The sequence below is a fragment of the Megalops cyprinoides genome, chromosome 2 (genome assembly GCF_013368585.1).
Source record: "Megalops cyprinoides isolate fMegCyp1 chromosome 2, fMegCyp1.pri, whole genome shotgun sequence".
Lineage (NCBI taxonomy): Eukaryota > Metazoa > Chordata > Actinopteri > Elopiformes > Megalopidae > Megalops > Megalops cyprinoides.
This window is the reverse complement of record NC_050584.1, coordinates 32573801-32593401: the sequence shown is the minus strand read 5'-3', so window position 1 is coordinate 32593401 and position 19601 is coordinate 32573801. Positions and strand designations below refer to the sequence as shown.

Genomic DNA, 19601 nt, shown 5'->3' with positions numbered 1-19601 from the left:
GGCCTGTTCTCGTCATAATATGTTCTTATGTTCTTATTTTCTAAAACACAGAGGCACACCAATAGTCTTTTGATTTAAAACATGGTAGAATTTACAGTTGATTTTTTAAAAGGGTGACTAATAACACTGAATCAAATCTTTATCTTTCATTTTTATTTTCATTGATTCACCATGATACCACAGTACTACATCTAATAAGCATATAAAAGGCTTGTGTACAAATAATTATAATACCTCTACTGCTAAATGCAAAACTGCAAAGGTAATGCATTAAAATATGTAAATTGCAATTTCAGCCATCTCTCATCTGTCCCAAATGCACCACTCAGATCGTCAATCAAGAAGTCTTTATTACTGTACACAAAGTTAATATTTCCGATTGAATGGCCCTGCAGCTGTTATGTGCATGTGAAACTGAGGGTTCACTGGGTTCAGAATAATGTCTGTTGCTGCAGTGGTGTATCGGTTAAAACACAGGAGTCAGGTATCCAGTTTCAGGGCTTTATTTTTTTATGTGTTTGTGTGTGTGCGTGTGTGTGTGTGTGTGTGTGTGTATGTATGTGTGAATGTGTTTTCATGGGCACACATAACACACAACAATCTGTCCCAAGGACTTTGGTGTCCCTAGCTCAGGGGTCAGGGGTTGGGAACCTTTTTATCTGGGAGAGCCATAAATACCAAATATTTTTAGATTTTTTTCTTTGAGAGCCATATAATAGTTAATACAATTTGATGTGTCTATTTTTAATGTTAGGCCTACATTTTTACTATTATGCTATATTAAGGTATAATTGGATTATTATTAAGTATTATTGTTGTCACATTATAGGCTAACCAATAATAAATTGAACACTTCTTACCATTAATGTGACTTCTGGTGCTGCATGGTTTTGCTGAAGGCCTTGTGGTCTGGTTCATACGTGGTGAGGTTAAGCGTCATGCAGGCGTTGAGGCTTACATTTGTTACACGTGAGCATAGGTTGGTCTTTATGTTCTTCAGATGTGAGAAAGACTGCTCGCATGCATACGTGGAGCCAAACATGGCCAGTGCGGCAATGCTGACGGGCTGCATTGTGTGGTATGTGACAGGAAGCACATTCCAGGTTTTGAGAATCAGCTCGTCTTCGGGTTGAAGTTTTTTCATTTCTGTCCACTTGTGTTCTCTCGCTAGCTCTGCTCGCTGACGTGCAAGTCCTTCCAACTCCCCATTCAATGACTTGAACTTACTCACCCACATGTCGGACACCTTCAGGTCAGCACCTCAAAATCTCCAACGGAGACCCAGGGGATGCACGTCAGGTCGGCTTCGTCCACTGCGCACTTGTGTGGATGGGTGATGAATTTGAAAAGAGCAGTACGCTCATAAAATTTTCCAAAACACTATTTGAAGGGCATCAGGAGGTGAAGCCAGCTAGCTGCTGAAGATCAAAATGTTGAGTGGGGTCACTTGCTAAGCATGCATCTCTGAATTCTCACAGTCTTTCAAAGTGCAGAAGACGAATGGATTAAATGTCCCTGATTAAGAGTTCCAGCTTGCTTTCAAATGCAAACACTGCCTGTTGAAGGGACAAGACTATATTTCTGATGCCTTGCATTTTCACATTGAGCTGGTTTAGATGCCCAGTGATGTCCATGAGGTAATGAAACTGCAGGAACCACTCAATGTTAATTAGCTCAGGATGCTCAACACCTTTAATTTCGAGAAAAGTCCTGATTTTGCTCAGGCAGGCCGCAAAACGGCTGAACACTTTCCCCCTTGACAACCAACGCACATTGCTGTGCAAAAGCAGACCAACTTCCTCCCAACTTTGTCTAACAGTGCTTTAAACTGGTGATCATTTAAAGCTTGGGCAACAATAAAGTTGACCACGCAAATAACCAGTGAAATCACCTCACCAGGTTGCTCACCACGTGTTTGAGCACAGAGCAGCTCTTGATGCAAGATATGATGAAAATTTAGGATGGGTCTCTCATGTTCACGTAGAAATGTCACAAATCCTTTGTTTTTCCCAAACATACAGGGAGCACCATCAGTACACACAGAAATAAGTTTATCCTTTGGTAAATTCTTTTCTTTGGAGAAATCCATGAAAGACTTGAACAAAATTGTTGATCCTTTCATTGGCAAAACAGCAAGACTTTCCTCACGCAATGTGTCACCTGCAGCATACCTGGCAATTATACTGACATGAGATAAATGGCTAACATCAGTAGATTCATCTAAGGTGAGAGAAAAGTATGCACCTGTGTTTATATCCTTTATTTGTGTTTCCTCCACTTGATTTGCCATCATGATGGTATGATCGTGAACGGTTCTTGCTGACAGTGGCATGTCTTTTATTCTTTTAATTATCTTGTCTTTATTTGGGAAGTCATCGAACAGTTCTTTGGCCACATCAAGCATGAATGTTTTGGCATACTCGCCATCTGTGAATGGTTTCCCATTCCTCACGATTGCCAAAGCACCAGCAGAGCTAGCTGAGTTCCCATCACCTTGCTTGGCCCATGCACGCTGCAGTTGCTGCTGACCGGCCTGTACTTTCCGGTGGAGCTCTTCGCATACTTTTTTCCTACTCTTCCCAGCTCTCTCCCCTACTCTCCCCGGGATATTTCGATGCAATTTCGATGCAAACGCAGCATGGTGCATATCAAAGTGCCGCTTTACATTTGACCGTTTCATCGATGCAATTCTATTATTGCATATTAAACATACCGCAGACCCAGCTCTCTCCACAAAGGCAAACTCCTCTGTCCACTCGGCCTGAAAGTCCTGATCTTTTTTTCTTTTGGACATGTTTTTATGAGCTCTAATGGTACGAGTAAGCTAGCTAGCTAGGTTAACTGACGAAAAGGAGGGATAATAATTTTGTTTGAAGTTGACCTGACAACGACCTGTCTTGGGCTGCACTGTCCAATGAAAATTGAGTTTTGGTGCCAATTTAGGTTAAGATAGGTCAGATTATTTTATATTTTAGAAATGTAATTACTGTCATATATGTTTTACGTTGAATTTACACAGTAGTATTATTTTTAGCTGCTTATTTATTGTGTTAAAAAAAATCTCAGCTCAAATTTGTCCGTGAGCCATATGCAGTCAACGAAAGAGCCATATCTGGGTCGCAAGCCATAGGTTCCAGACCCCTGCCCTATCTCTTCACCCATGTGCGCAAACTGGTTAGCCCTTTCTCACAAGCAAAGGGAAGGGAAGACTAATATATAAATTACTGAATGATTAAAGAAAAGTATCAGCTTACATATTTATCAAGTCCTGTGTGTTTCTTATGAAAGGGGAAAGGGGACTGACGTAAAATGCAGTGTAAAGTGTAAAATGCATATATTTGTACAAGTATTATGAGTGATATGTTTTTGACACCACAGTATGACAAGTGAAATCCAGATTCCTCAAGCCTGTGTAGAGAGCACAGAAATCTTTTTCACGTTAATTAATTTGTGGAAAGAAGCCTTAAATACTATTGTAACTGCTGACATACAATTTGACAGTCATTGCTTCGTACAAATAAATGATTGCATTACACACTCAAAGGTCCACATATAGACGGTGCAATAAATGAAAACCCGATTCAAAATTGTTAATATCTCAAGACAGTTAGAAGACAGTCATCACTGTTCATAATAGCTCAACGCACATTAGAAAGGATTCATAATCACTTCACTGAAAAGAAAGTATTCAACCCCTAAAATCATAGGCCTGCTAAGAACAGAAAAGGTCAGTTAAAGCATATTGGACATTATCTTTGGTGAAATGCCATAATTGGCTTGACAGATCCTTCCAGCAAGTGCCTTCCTCATTTAAGAAGAATTGCAAGTGAAATGTTCAAATATTCCATTAACCCTTTTTTTGTCATCACCAAGAAACACTTTGTATAAAGTGCATGGCTTCTTAAATATGCCACATGCAATAGAATTCTATTTAGATTCAAACCTATCTGAATATCAACTTGTATGTATGAAATGTCAGAATCTCAAGCAATGCCTTAGTAGAAAATAGAGGAACCCCCTCTAATTCAGCAAGTACAGTATATGCTACCAGGCAAAAGACTAGTGACAAAGCTCTACCCCCTAGTTAAACTAATAGACAATCACAATATATTGCACATTACAAGCTGATTTTCACCCTTTATTAAATGTTTAACATCCGACTGCACTTTACTGTAAAAAATTAATTTCTGTATTTCAAAACACTGTATTTCAAAACTGTCAATGCATTAACTTATTGTTTTAGTGATGTCAAAAAACACATCACTGAAACCTTAAGGGGAAAACAACTTAAAGGTCTCTCTTTTTCTCTCTCAACTCAGACAAGCACAAATACGGGCCTCATCACATGCACTTATTGTCTACTCTATCCAATTAGGCGGGGAGCTGTCTGTGACAACCTAGCACATGCAAGCTCTCACCTATGGCTCAGTTCTCAACCAGCTCATATGCCCTTTTCAGTTTAATATTTTTTTGACAAGGCACTTTAGTATCTTAGTAATGATGCACAATTAACATGACCAGTGACTCACCTTATATCTCCTTCATACCTTTATATGGGTTTCTATATCCACACATCATGCCATAATGACAGAGTTAGCACACAGAGTTAGTCCAGCCCCTGAAATCACTGTGACTATAGCCATCTGTCCCTGACATATTTAACATAGGATTCTCAGTGGTACAAGGATGGAGTGTTTCCTTTGTATATGGCATATATTGCAAAAAAATGCAGAAAAAGAGACTTTGTCAAACAAGGTAACACACCGGGGACAGAGGTAGGTGAGAGGTACTGTATGTATGTTTATGCCTACAAAGTTGGAAAAATATTCAGTGTAAAGAAAAGCTGAAATGTGAAAGAAGAATAAGGAACTCCCATAAAACAGTAACAAGAGATTCTACTGGAAGCAAAACACCACCTATCCAAATGTGCTGCCCTGGAAAGCTCTTTAAAACAGCTAGTATGGGTCATGGGGTGATAAATAAGTGCACGAAGCAATTAGAAAATAATGGAAGAGACTTTTATGAATGTCGCTGTTCTACATTGAAATATGTTACCACTGAATGAAATCATTCAAAACACAACAGAAATGAAAGGTAAGTGAAGCTCTGAATAGTGGGTCCAGATTGCACTTCAGATCAATAGACATATGTATCTCTTCCCAAGTGAATACTCCTTGTTAAACAAACTTCATGTTGTTAATGAATAGAAAAAACATATAAAAAACATACTGAGCTAGAAATATGTGAAGGTTTTCAGTACTTTCAGTACAGGCTTATCCATCTACTTAAATAATGACAAATGACAAAATGAAATTGAAGACTGATGCAGTGAACTGTTCAGGGCTGTGAGTTCGGCAGACGCAAAGCAAAAGCAGGTAGATTGTTCCATAAGCTGAAAAGCTATGGGTAAACACTGACCGCCCATCCAGTTCTTTACATCAGCACCTCATGACACACTGAGGAGAACAACTACACTCTATAGCCTGAGGGGATGACAGCCTCTATTACATGGAATGAGTCATCGCATGGGACATCAATGGGGCAATAAAAATATGGAACACAAAGTGCTGCTGTGAACAGAGATGTAGCATACCTTGCTATTAATACATCCACTGTGTACTTTCAAAATTGTGTGTAGGGCACACATTTCAAGACTTGTTTTAAAACACAGTAAGAACCCTCAACATGTGTCCTTGATATAGATCGAACAAGGAGAGAGGGTAATGGAAACTGCTTCCTCAAGGACACTGCCCACCCACACCTATGTAGATCAAATCCTCATATTATCCACATGCCACCTGGCTGGCTTTACCTACAACAAAGAGAAGACCATTTGCCTTCCTTTACAGTGCCCACTTCTATCCTTTAACCATTCTGTGGGCATGACTCTTTTGCTGTTGTTTTGACAGATGCAGGCTGAATATTGAACATTCAAATATTGCTCCTGGAAAATAATTTGCCCAGGGCAAAATGCAGCCCGGTTTTGTTTAATAACTCACATTGAGCGCAGATTATAACTGGAGTTGTAGTAATATTTGGCATTGGAATCTTTGCTTGGAAATGGTTGAAATAAATAATTGCTGTCATTCTGAGATGCTGTGTGCTCTGCTACTGTTTATTCCCAAAGAGCTCAGAGTGTTTATGATCAGAGAAAGAAGACAAGAAGACAATGAGATTGGAGACACGGGGATCAGTGGCAGTACATACAAATAAATGACAACTCACATGCACATCTGAAGCAACCTCTCACAAGCTGAAAGGGATATCAATGTAGATTGGGTAATACTGATAGGCATGAAGAGCCAGCACTATCGACAAGGATTTGTACACAGATCGTGAGAGCTCAGTTACAGAATAAGGATTAATATATCAAGATAGTTTTCATTTGGAGAGGCAACTATACTTTAATTAAGATGTAATGGAAAAGTTGCCTAAAATCTCAGCTGAATATGGTGGGTAGTGACAGTTGGACTTTGTCACCTCACCTCTCCTTATCATTTCTGTAAACCCTCTTCATCTTTCTCAAAGCCTGCCGCCGAGACAATGATCCACACACAAAAACAATAGGACAGTGGCAGCACAGAGGTAAAAGTATTAACAAAGGCTCCAGAAAAATTCTTAGATGGAAGCCACATTGACAAGACTGACATCAAAAATGTGCCTTTTTGCCTCCTTCTCACAGATTTCTCCCACTAAAGTCGACATACCTGTCAGATTGCTGAGAGAGCATAATATTCTCTCTTCAATGCCCCATCAAATCACTTTATATGCCTGTGAACGAAGAGACACAGCACAGACTGCAGGGACATTCACGGTGAACCCATTAAAGCCCTAAGTGCCTACAAGTGCTAGTTAATTAACACCAACCAGTTCCAGTCATTTCATCACTGGAGTGGAAATGATGTACTGCGTGTTATCGGTAAAGCAAGAACTGTGATGGGAACTCATTAGCAACCGTGGCCATTTACTGGCAGGCTCTGCATCTTTGAACTAGTGGCCCCTATTCTCCCCTGCTTTCTCTCTGGTTCTGCAATTCCTGGCCGATGCACTTTTGGTGTATGATTTGTTCTGGCAATATCCTCATCCAATTAATTACTATGTTTGTGTTCCCTGGTTTAATATGGCTGAAAAGCAAAGCAACATGTCCCAAAATCATCTATTTCCTTGTGTATTTTGGAGGACCCAGTTGCTAAGAAAATAATCCCCAGTCAAGCAAGTTACTCAGAAATTAGTAAAATGCATGTGGCTGTCCATCCGTTCTGTGACTGAAGCCTCAAGAGCTCAGTATATCTATAGAGCCAGAAAATGACTTGCAAGTAATTATCATGTTTACATTCACATTTATTCATTTGGCAGACGCTTTTACCCAAAGCGACTTACATAGGTTCCAGTTGTTTTACAATGTTATCCATTTATACAGCTGGATATTTACTGAGGCAACTGTGGGTTAGGTACCCTGCCCAAGGGTACAGCAGCAGTGTCCCAGCGGGGATTGAACCGGCAACCTTTCGGTTACAAGTCCTGCTCCTTAACCACTATGCTACACTGTCCACTCCAGTTATTTATGTTTGTTTGTTTTAACACTGAAAAGTATATATTCATCTCCATAGCAATGACATCCATCAATACTGATCTATGAAACTATGTCTTCTATACCTAGGATGTTTGTGTCAATAAAACACACCAAGCAGCCCCTGGAATTGATTATTTAACTTGGCACTACTCAATATATTCTAAAGTAAGATGTTATTTGTAGCTGATGAGTACAAGAACAATCTCTGCTTTTTGCCTAATTAGATTTATCCAATGGACTGAAAGGAGCTGAAATCGTGGTGTTTTCAATACTTTGATTTTTAAAACATTGAAGATCTTACAAAGGAAGAGAAAGAATCAATTCTTCAGTATGCAGGGGCTAATGCAGTACTAGTGGAATCCTAATGTTTGATTTATTTACAGAGCAGTGCTGCTAAGGACTGACTCAAATGTCAATGTCTTTTTTTCATTTGAGTTAATTTATTCTAAGACAGGATGACTCAAGAAATCAAACCAAATAAACTTCTTTTTTTTTTCAAACAATTGATTTCCACTATTCTGTCATATTCAGAGAGCAAGTTCTGTGAGAGAGCTCTGTGCATGTACCTGGGATTGTAATGACAACTCACATACACATCTGAGGCCACAGACCATGATGGCATCGATATCAATTGCAGTAGGAGATCCATTTCAGTAGGAATCCGATTATGGATCCAAATTAAGACTGTCTTATTAGACCATTCTGGGATGCTCTAGAAATGAGCACCCACATGACGAAATGACTTCATATCGAAAAGACACCTGCTCTAATTTAAATGCTCTGCAAAGTAATGATCAGGTCAGTATGAAGTCTTCATAAATGTTTCTGTGACTCACTGAAATTTTTCTCTTTTGCAGCAGGACACAAGCCTATTTTGCTGCATGCCTAATCAAACAGCATCCATTAGAATCTGTGCAAATATGCTACTGGGAGGAATAGATGATAGGACCCTCAGAGCTGTAAGGCAGGATATGTCATGGACAATTGCAACATGCAGAATGGGTCCTGCATTACCAGCAACTGGTGTGCCCGAGGCCTGATACACATGGCCTAACATGATACACTGTGTTGTGTGGGTGGGCAAAACTCAAAACATATTTTGGCTCAAAGCCATCACACAGGTTTGTCCTTCAGTGTGTACCACATGTCTAGTCTTTGGACAGGGCACAGTGTGCAGTCAAGTACATTGTAATGAAAATTACTTTGAGAGTCACAAAACACTGCTCCAAAACTGGCATGACCAAATATGTAAAATAATGTTATGATTTGTAGAGGTTTCTACAGTCAGCAATTATCTTTTTATACAGGTACTGTAAGCCCAAGGAGGGGAGAATAGACGCATATGCTCCTTAGTCTGCATTCACTTCACAGAGAAGCACTGTAGTAGCACTGGTCAACGAAAAGAAGAGGAATGAATGAAACACTGACCAGCCATGAAACGCTAAAGCCCACACGCAAAAGTGATTAGCACAATCAGTCACACAGTGGATACATTCTCCTGCTGGCACCAGCGTAATATTCACATCTCACTGTGATGAGACATCCAGCCAGCCTCATTCACTGGTTTATATTTTGCTCCAAGGAGCAATGTCTCCACAAATGGCTCTTTCATTGCAAAGTACTTTCTGTTCTCTCAGCAGGGTCAGAATCTGTGATGGACACTAGACCTTAGTACACTGTTCACCACTGTCTAAATGACAAGCAGAGACATTGTGGCCATATGTTACCTATGCAGGCTGTTATGGGAGTGGTGTTTTTGGAGCTGTTCGGGTGGGCCAGAGGGAGGGAGTCTGGAGATTACTTTGCACTTTACCCTTATTTATTCATGAACAAAATATTTTTGATAGACCTTTGAGTCTTCCCTTTTTTGCAATGTGTGGACAGCACTGCCATTCCCCATGCTTTTCACGACATCTCCACAAGCATGTTAATTTGGCATTTGTCATTTGTATTTAGTCATTCAAATCCAACTCTCCTTGCCGAAAACAAAAGGTAAAATTTTGTACTTCAAGGAGTTCATGCTGTGGCTGTCTAAACCAACATTTTATTAGGATCCATGAAAGGCAGAAACAAAAAAGCAGTGTGCCAGTCTGCAGTTAAAGCTGACCTCATAAGGATATGTGGCATGGGAGTTGAGGAGAGCCCTATAGACCACAGTGTATGACCCTGTATTGCTTCCCTCAGAGCTGAGCTGAAGCGTGTGTGTAAGGAGGCTGAAGTCGGAATGCAGTAGGTTATTTCAGACAAACCCCTATGTACATACACACACAGCCAGACAGAACACCTAACCCAGGGAAAGGTCTGAGAATGTGAAGATGAATCTTCTTTGTGGACAAAGACAGAATATGAACTGCACCTCCATTTAAAAACAAGTTACAAGTTACAAGTGATGATGTATTATTTTGTTATTGCAAATTGAATTTGATTTTCCAGATTCAGCCCTCCAGACTGCATCCTGAGAGGATTAAGGTATTCCTGCACCCCCAAATGTTAGCATGATGCATGAACATGGTGTTTTTCACTACACCTGTTGCCATCACAAATACACTTATAGAACTAAAGGCAGTCTGTGCTGTATTTTGTTCGGGTAAATGCTACCAACATAGAAAATTTGTCATATTCCCAATATGTTGTCAATGAAATACAACTATTTTCATTTTGTAGAGGTAGGACCTAGAGGACACAATCAGCAAGTAGCAATATAACAAATGTGTGTGAGGGTTAAAGTAACACTTAAATTATCCTCTTCTCAGCCTCCACTGAGGGTAATTTCCACACCATCTTTAAAATGTCCCTGGAACTAAATACTACAGGAAAACTGTCAGTACCATTTAGCAGCCAATTTCAAATGAATTTAGGGCAGTACCTCACAGTGCCTCAGTGCCTCTTGAGACACAAAGTTTGAGATTGCTTCAGAGAAGCAGAAAACTGCCTTTGTTTGTAGGGTTAGCAGGGCAGTGGAAGAAACTGTCAAGATACTTTTTGGTATCTGGAATACAGCAAAACCCAGCTTTCACATATTTGTAGACTTCAGATCTTCAGTTTTATATTTTATCCCGATTCAATCTCTTTTCAGTCCCAACATTAATTTGTGACTGAATTATTTATGGCATGATATAATATACTTAAGACGGTTAGGAGAATGGGATTTGTGTCACAGAGAGTCTCCTGTACAACCTCAAGAGTTTCTATACTATCTCTGTTTTGTAACCGCAATGGCAGAAGCCAACAGAAGTTAAGTTTGCATATGATTTTAATGGGAGTCTCTTCCATTGGGTAGAAACATTTTAATTGTTTGGTGACCCCTTTTTTAATTTCACTGTAGCAAAAATCTACTGAATCTAATGAAAAATGTATGATCATTGATTTAAAATATTCAAGACCTCCAGAATAGAGATGAGCCTGTTGGTAGTTGTTGAGCAACTGGTTAGGGTGGAAATAAAATACAGATGCCACAGGCAGTAGGAACAACAAAGATTTGTTAATGCATCTTGACATTTTCATTGACATTCTCTCCATTGGTTTAGCAACCTGAACATTTAAAAACAAAGGAAACAAAAGCCAGCTGCATTCAGCAGTATATTAGGGACACAACAAATGAATCTCTTTGAACACTAAATACAGCAAACACAATCTAAATTACATTCAACTCCCTCAGCACCAAGGCCCTCCTCCATTATACCTTTATGATCTCCGAGTCACAGGGCTAAACATTCATTTGTTTCAAAAGCAACTCAGCAGCTGAACAATGCTAAAGCAATGTTTAAACATAACTCTATACTGCATCCCGAATAGAGCTGTATTCTCTACTGTAGCACAGTTTTGCACATGTGCACATTTCTGCTGTACATAGAAATACTCTCTAAAATAAGGATATTCTTTCTCCACAAACTGTATGAATAAGAAAAATCCAAGTCAGTAATATCAAGTCCATAACAACAAAGTAAACAATAAGAGCAGCCCATTTAATGAAAGTCATAAAAGTCATAAAAGAAGAGGAACAATTATAAGAAATGAAATTATGAAAGACAATTTAAAAAGGAGGTTGTAAGATATGATTTTGAAATAGCTACAGACTCTGACTGTCTGCTGTGCTGAAGCGTTGTCAAGGAGCAGTTGTATTGAAAGCTTTGACACCTACAGAGAATAATTCTGTGATTTACTGTATCAAAAGCCATTTATATGTAGAACTTGTGTACATGCAGAGGGTGACTGAGGTATTACACAGGGGGAAGATTTAGGGTATCATAAATGAGCAATAAGCCCTACTCTTTCCCTAAACGCTGTCCAGTGAAGGTGAATGATAGGGGACATGTGCTCTCAGAAGACTGCAGACTATGCTGACATATGCAGCTGAATTCTGGACACTGTTATTGAGAAGCAGAGCCGGCCCGTGGCATAGGCGGTATAGGGCACCCCAGATGAGGGAAGAAAAAAAAATTCAAAATTTTTAACTTTTACTATCTTTTACTAATACTATTTTAATACTATTATTTTGAAATATTACAAAAAAAACACAACAACATAACTACATAGCCTATTTTCGGGGTTGCCCGCAGCATCACCCCGGCGCACGTGGTATTGTTTACAGACACAGTGGCTGACAGGCTTGTAGTTGGAGCGGAATAAGCAAAATAAACGAAATGAGCAACACCGAAGAAAAAGCAGTGCACATGACCAGCTCGAAGGGCGAAGACATCGCCGATAAGAAAGGTCACTCAACTTCAGTAGTTTGGAGATGTTTTGGCTATTTACAATCCGAGGAAAAACAGAGCAGCGTGCACTGCAAACTGTGCCAAAGACAAGAGCAATACCGGCAACACCACAAACCTGTTTCATCATTTGAAACAATATCACCTGTTAGAACAGGCAGAAAGTAAGAAGTTATATTCCCAAACGAGTGTTGTTAGTGGACCTTCGACAAGCACCAGGCCAGTACCCAGTGCGACTACCCAGCAGCAAAATATCCTATCAGCATTTTCCAGCACTGTGCATGCCTTACGACAAAAAAAATGAAAAAGACACAAAGACATCACAAATGCAATTGCATATTGCAATACAAAGGACATGCTTCCCATTAGCACTGTCAAAAATGAGGGGTTCAAGAAGCTTATCAGCTGTCACAGGGCAGCTTTAAAACCTGAGACTGTAGACAGACTTGTCTTTCTTGCCTGTAACTTGTAGGGTAATGCCCTTGCTTGTTTACAACTTGTAGAAGATACTGACAACAGTTGAGATTTTTCTTTTGTCTATTTATTTTGTTTACATTGTTTACATTGCCACCCAGATTCCACCTAGACTTGAGGGACTGAAAAGGTCAGCTGGCAAAAAGGTGTTTTTGAACTACACTAGCAGGATGGACTTTGAATGCAAATAGTCTTATTTGTGTTTCCTTAAAAGAGGTTTGCTGTAAGAAGCCAGTTGGCCATTACGTGATTTTTCTGAAAAATCTTGAGGGTAATCTATAGGATTCTCAATATTTTGGCTTTTATGTTGGCAATGTAATGTCATGGTTTTGGCTTGTCCACCTTATGCACTGGTTCTTGGTACTACCACAGGTTTTCTACAGGTGAAATCAATATTTGGTGAAGGCAAATGTATCAGAAAGCCTGGGAGATATGGTGCATAGCAGTCACTGGGACTTAGGAAAACAGAGTTAGTATTGATTGAAAACTTGGGTCAAGATGCTTGTGTTAATAGGTGATTTCTCCAGCTGGGTTCAGAGAGAAGTTAACCACTTTTTGGCACCACAAATTTGCTGATGAACCTCACTTGGAGAGAATAACAAGGGCAAATGTCAATCAGCAGTCAGCCCCATTCAAGCTGAGTATTTGTTATATCATTCATTTGGCAGTCTTCAGGAACACACATTGTGTTCTAATTGAGAGTTTTCAGGTGTTGGCCAGTCCCTATTGTCAAAGACAAGCAGACCAAAGTGCTTTTGAAAGTAGGTATCTGTTTCACAACTCTCCAAATGTGGATGCAATCCATTTTCAATTTTGCCTTTCTCAGAATATCTAAAGGCGCCTCATATTGGGTGATGTTACTAGGATGAACTTGGCAGGTTCACACAGAAGTGGCTTTTAGCAATATGGTACTGTCACTGCTGTGTGGAGCTCGATATCACGACTCTTTTCCTAGCTCTGGCAGTTAAGCTCTTTATGCACCCCTGAACCACAACTCCTCAGTATTTTATTAACATATGTGAGGTCTTCATCTTCAATGCACATGAAGATGCATACGATGCACAAAAAAGGAATGAATCCCGGAAGTATTTGGCCAACTCAAAGCCCTTCTTCCAAACTGTAACGCCAATGGCCAAAGTGCTGCACATAATCCACAATAGGGAGAATATTCATACAAAAACAAAAAAGTTCTTTCATACCAAGTGTCTAGTTAAGACAGTTAGACACGCCTGTAGACACAATGACAATTAACTTGTGCAAATGAAGCTGATGGAACGGATCCCGTAACACATTTAACAAATCACAACACAATTAACACATTATGAAAACACACTTATTTTTGTTTTGGGGGACAGGTAAATTATCTCCATCATGCAAGCTATTCCAATATTTTCTTTAATGTGAGGATTTATGTACAGATAAACCGAAAAAGTCTGCTTGCTGTTAATGAACCACTGCAACTTCTTCTTAACTGCTTATGTATGCTTCACAATATGAATGTGATCTTTTATGTTTATAATTCAGTTGTGAACCTAAAAATTCTTACTCTTTAGAGGAATTGCTGGCAGTGCCAGGAGTGCCATCATGAAATACCAAAATCAAAATATGACAAGGATCCCATACAAAAAAATATATAGAGAGAATATATGTTAGATAATATATTTTTAGCTCAACAATTATATTTAAAATATATCGATATGTAGATTATTGCCATTTTGGTATATTGCAATATATTTCTGGGTTACACTGATACACTTGCATTGTATTGGCAATATATTTTTTGGCTGAACAACATATTTCTCATTAGTTTACAATATAATTCATTTCCATATGGGATTCCATGACTTGTAGTTTGCATTTTGAAGTATGCATGAAGTATGAATTTTAAGCAATAGATTAAGAATACATGGATAATTTTACTTGATCCATGCCTCAATTACTTTTGGGGTAATACCCTCCCCCATATCAATCCATAACTCAATCAATTACTTTTGCAGTAATACCCCCCATATTGCATGTGGACAACTGTCTATCAGAATTTAAATTAAGAAAACAGGCTTTAAATTTGTCCTTCTCCTCCTGGTGGTTCATGAAGGTACTGCATCACATGTTTTAGAAGATTCTTTTAGGAACATAAATAGTGCCTATTCCTAAGTCCACATATGAAAACAGATTACAGGCAATGGAAACAACACTGACACATTCCAAGTTTAGTGAAATAAAAAAAAAGTCTCTTTTTTGCAGGCCCTTGGGGCCTTGCTTTCAATTTATGTACTATCCCATTAAGTTATGTGTCCTACGGTGTTCTCACAAGCCACTTTAAAATGTACGAGGCTCGTGCTCTGTGAGGTCTGAGTTTTCTGAAATAGCCACTTGAATAATTATTGAGTTTCTACAGATACACCTGATTCCACATCCTGTGAGCAGCATCAGAGGGTAACAGTCCCTCACTCCACCCATTGGACTCCTCCAATTACAATGGCTCAAGGTATGCCTGTTTTCTGAAACAAGGCAAAAAAGCTGTAAGTTCCTGTATGATATATATTAGGAAAACAGATTTCACAGCCACCCATACATAAACTGACAATCCATTCACCCTGCCACATAGTGTGTGAATTCATATCAGTCAGCATGTCATTGATTTCCACATTGCTCACGCATGTAGTTTCCACTGATTCAGTTAATATATGCTCAAAATGAAATGCTAATATACCATAAAGTGGGCTTTCAAAGTGCCTTGCATGAGTTAAAACCTCATTTTACCTTAGTACTGCATAAGACTGCCAGCACTATCACTTACCAAATCATTTAATCAGCATAGTATGACCAAACAGAGGTATAGCTAATAGCCCCATACTTGTTGCCCTATTATTATTATTACCTGTCTGCCTCAGCAACATCCATCACCTCCCGTTATGTATTCAACTAGTTATTACTTGGTGAGTAGATAACAAAGACATGAAACCTCTAAAAAAGAGAAATAAACCTGAAAAATGGATTTGTGCTAAAACCACATGAAAACCACTGGAAAATCTAGCCACCCAAACAACCCCTCTGCTGACAAGTTTGAAATGACTGCAGTAAAACACCCCACTCCCACCTGAAGCCATAAGTGGAAAGTAAAAAAGAGAAGGTCTTGAGTGGGGCTGAGAACTGACAGAAAATAGCCATTCCAGGCAGCTAACTGTGTATGGAACAGATTTAATTCCACTTCCCATCAGTAAATGTTCAAGCAATTTTTGTGGCAAATGTTTAACAAAGTTAAAAGACCATAGTCAAAGCAGAATCCCCTGAGCAGGAGAAGGCTGTATGGTTCACTCTCTCCACCAGTGACTCAAAAAAGGTCTCCAAGGGATACATAAATATGGGAAATAATGTGATAGATGAAAGCACTTGGAAGACAATGACCTTCCATAATAACCCTGACATGCAGTCAATCTATCATTAAATCGACTGTGAACATTACTTTTCTTTTTTCCATCTGCTTACAGACAATAAGAATAAGAAATACTTTATTAATCCCAAAGGAAATTTGAGCGTGGGAGTAGCACAGAACAACACACCCTTTTAGAAAAAAGTAATATTTTCTTTCTCCATCCAACACCAGAAGAGTCTTCTTTTTTGGTAATCAGCTGCACACTGGGTTTAACGGGAAGTCACATACATGAGCATGGCTTGTCACATCCACACCAATTTCATTCAGCTAATCAAGTGAGGCTGAATTGTATTTTTTTTTTTCACATCAGGGGCGTTTCTAGTTATTGAAAAGATCAGGGCCTAATTCAAGTTTGCCTGGGGCTTGTCTTTTTTTTTTTTTTTTTTTTTTTAAGGGAGATCCGCATCAGTAGGTTGGGAATTTATGTCTACCTTTATAATAAATAAATATTATCACACCTTCGGACGCTGCAAGCCAAGTTCCGCTCTGTTACACAGTCTGTCTGTTGTCTGCCTCCTTTTTCAGGGCGAAAATATTCAGGGCTACGCTTAAAATACTCGGGGCTATAGCCCCGAAGGATCGGACCAAACGACGCCACTGTTTCACATTAAACCTTGTTTCATATAAGATCTGTACTAAATGTCTTCAGCCACTTTCTGAAGCTGGAAAACCTCAAGGAACTACCATTTCCAAAATAAATAAACAAATAAATAAAAATAAAAATAATAAGGACAAAATTCTTGGGTAGAATTTTTTTTTTTTTTTGATAGAATGGACATTTCATGACGTTTAGAGAGCAAGAAAACCCATAGGACACCGTGCCCTAGGCTCAGATTACCCATACCGCACGCAGTTTACACTCATTGTGTCGGCATCGCTTGTAGATAAAAAAGAACAAAAATGATCATACTGCATAGCTTTTAGATATCGTTATACACGTAGCATGGGCACTTATTTTGCCTTAACAATGCTGAATGTCAGTTATCATGGTGACAAGTTTCTGTTTTTGCACTCCACGTGCACACGGTAGTACACACGCGCACGCACGCACACACACAATAATTGAAACAAGTAATCTTACGAGTACCGGCGTAAGAACACAACATGGCACTACGACAAATGAAGCCACTAAAGAACCTCCGTGCGGTAGGCACCTGGCGTCAAAACTACGCCACTGACATCAGCACCAGCAACCGCGCGAGGGCTTTAAAATTTGTTGCGCTCTGATGGCCAACCATATCCCTCCGTTTGAAGCTGAGATGAAGAACGAGCAGCGATAAAGGAAAGAAACACAAAGCTACTGCATTGTTATGTCGCATTTTCGTTCAAGATAACTTTTTGTTTGTTGGTTTTATTCGTCTTATTTGTTAATGAAGAAGATACGCTTTATTAAGTGTCGCAGCACCTTGAAAAATGTTTTATCACGATACTATTAACAAAAACGGTTAAGACTTACTAGATGAAGGCTGAATTGATATTAACAATTTGCATGCAAGTACTGTAAGTAGGCCTATGAACCAGCATGGATGATTACCTGTCAAATGCAACACTAACTGTATCAGAAATGGACTCCAATCAACATTCCAACGTAAACAGCAACATGTCTCTGCCACTTCGTCTGGAGTCGCGAGCCGTTGTCACTTCCGCGACCATGTTTACGGTGGGGGTTCTGGGGAACTTAGTCGCTATAGTAGTACTATATATCTCGAAAAAAGAGCAGAAAGAGACTACCTTCTACACCTTAGTTTGTGGGATGGCAATCACAGACCTTCTAGGCACCTGTTTTACCAGTCCTGTTGTTATCGCTACGTATGTTACGAACCGGTGGCCAGGTGGGGAACTTTTGTGCCATTTCTTTTCATTTTCGATGCTTTTCTTTGGTTCCGCTGGAATGTCCATACTCTGCGCCATGGCTGTGGAGCGATACCTCGCCATAAACCACGCTTACTTCTACTCGCACTACGTGGATCGGACGATGGCACGACTAACACTTGTTGCCACCTATTTAGCCAACATCGTGCTATGTGTCATGCCGAGTTTCGGATTTGGGAAACACATCAGACACTTTCCGGGCACATGGTGTTTTTTAGACTGGAGAGCGACAGAACCCCTCGCTGCGTCTTACTCTTTTGTGTACGGTGGATTCATGTTGATGCTGATAGGGGTGACTGTATCGTGTAACTTCGCTGTCTGCAGATCCTTGGTGCTTATGAGCCAGAGAAGGCGGATTGTGAGAGCGGAGAGCTCTGGTCATGGGGGTTCCGAACGAAGGTTTCCAAAACTGTCATCTGTGTCCTCAGCAGCAGAAATTCAGATGTTTTGGCTACTGATATTCATGACCATTGTCTTCTTGGTTTGCTCCATCCCTTTAGTGGTAAGTGAAACGTACTGAACTGGGAGGCACAGTGATGGGGCACATTTCCGTGGAAAAGTTATCTTGCAATAAAGTAAAATGAGATAAATTACAAGTGCTTTTGGTACTATTAATAATTATGAGTATTGATATAAATTCAAATGTGGGTTATTATTATCATGTTTTAACATAGGTGCGGATCTTTGTAAACCAGCTGTACGGTCCTGCTCACATATCGGCTGGAGGGAAACCGGACTACCGCAGTGATCTCCTGGCAATACGTTTCGCCTCCTTTAACCCGATATTGGATCCATGGGTTTACATCTTGTGCCGAAAAAACCTGCTGATTAAGGGTTGCGAGAATGTAAAGCGGATATTTGGGAAGACAAGGAAGGGTCATACGCGTAAAAAGGGCCGGGTAAGCGGTCAACACACCCCTCCTTCGTATACCCCAAGCAACACTAGTTACGCATCTCTACGCACGGGAAATGATAAAGACGATGAGCAGGTTGTCATCAGGACTAAATCGTTCACAGATTTCACTGTACAACAGACGTGGGATTTTGATGCGTCCCGACCCAATTTTCATCCTTTCAGCGTTGTAGAAAATGCTATTATTTCTGAAACATGCACTCGTGGAGCCTCAAAGACATTTAAGACGAAACCCATTTTGAGCTCTATTACACAGGAATCCCCTGTCCATGTTGATGGCGGAGAAGCACATTCTGCGTGTGATCGGAGGCACGGTGGGCAGCTTGAAATAGTCACTTGTACTTTTAGTAGCCCAAGCTCTTGTATTTCCGAGAAGTGCATCTAATAGACTAATTTGACGTAAAACATGTGAAAACATTGCTTGTTTATGCTGATGAACAAGACATTTTTTGTTGACCTCCACATATTTTTTAGATGGACATCCACCTACTTCAGATATGGGCTACAAAACCGTAGAGACTGAAGTAATGTTTAATTGAAGTTTCATTAAGACTAGGACATTAGTTAAACTATTTCAGTTGTGGAGTACGTGAATTGTATGGTTTATCAGCTAAACAGTAT

The 19601-nt window shown here is 39.7% G+C and overlaps 1 protein-coding gene across 1 annotated transcript; it reads left to right on the top strand.

The window, feature by feature from the left end:
* Positions 1–17717: 17717 nt before the first annotated feature.
* Positions 17718–19365, top strand: LOC118770988 (prostaglandin E2 receptor EP4 subtype-like). The gene is made up of 2 exons (XM_036518813.1): positions 17718–18569; positions 18742–19365. Exons 1-2 carry the CDS (start codon positions 17718–17720, stop codon positions 19363–19365), a joined length of 1476 nt encoding a protein of 491 aa, XP_036374706.1.
* Positions 19366–19601: the final 236 nt, after the last annotated feature.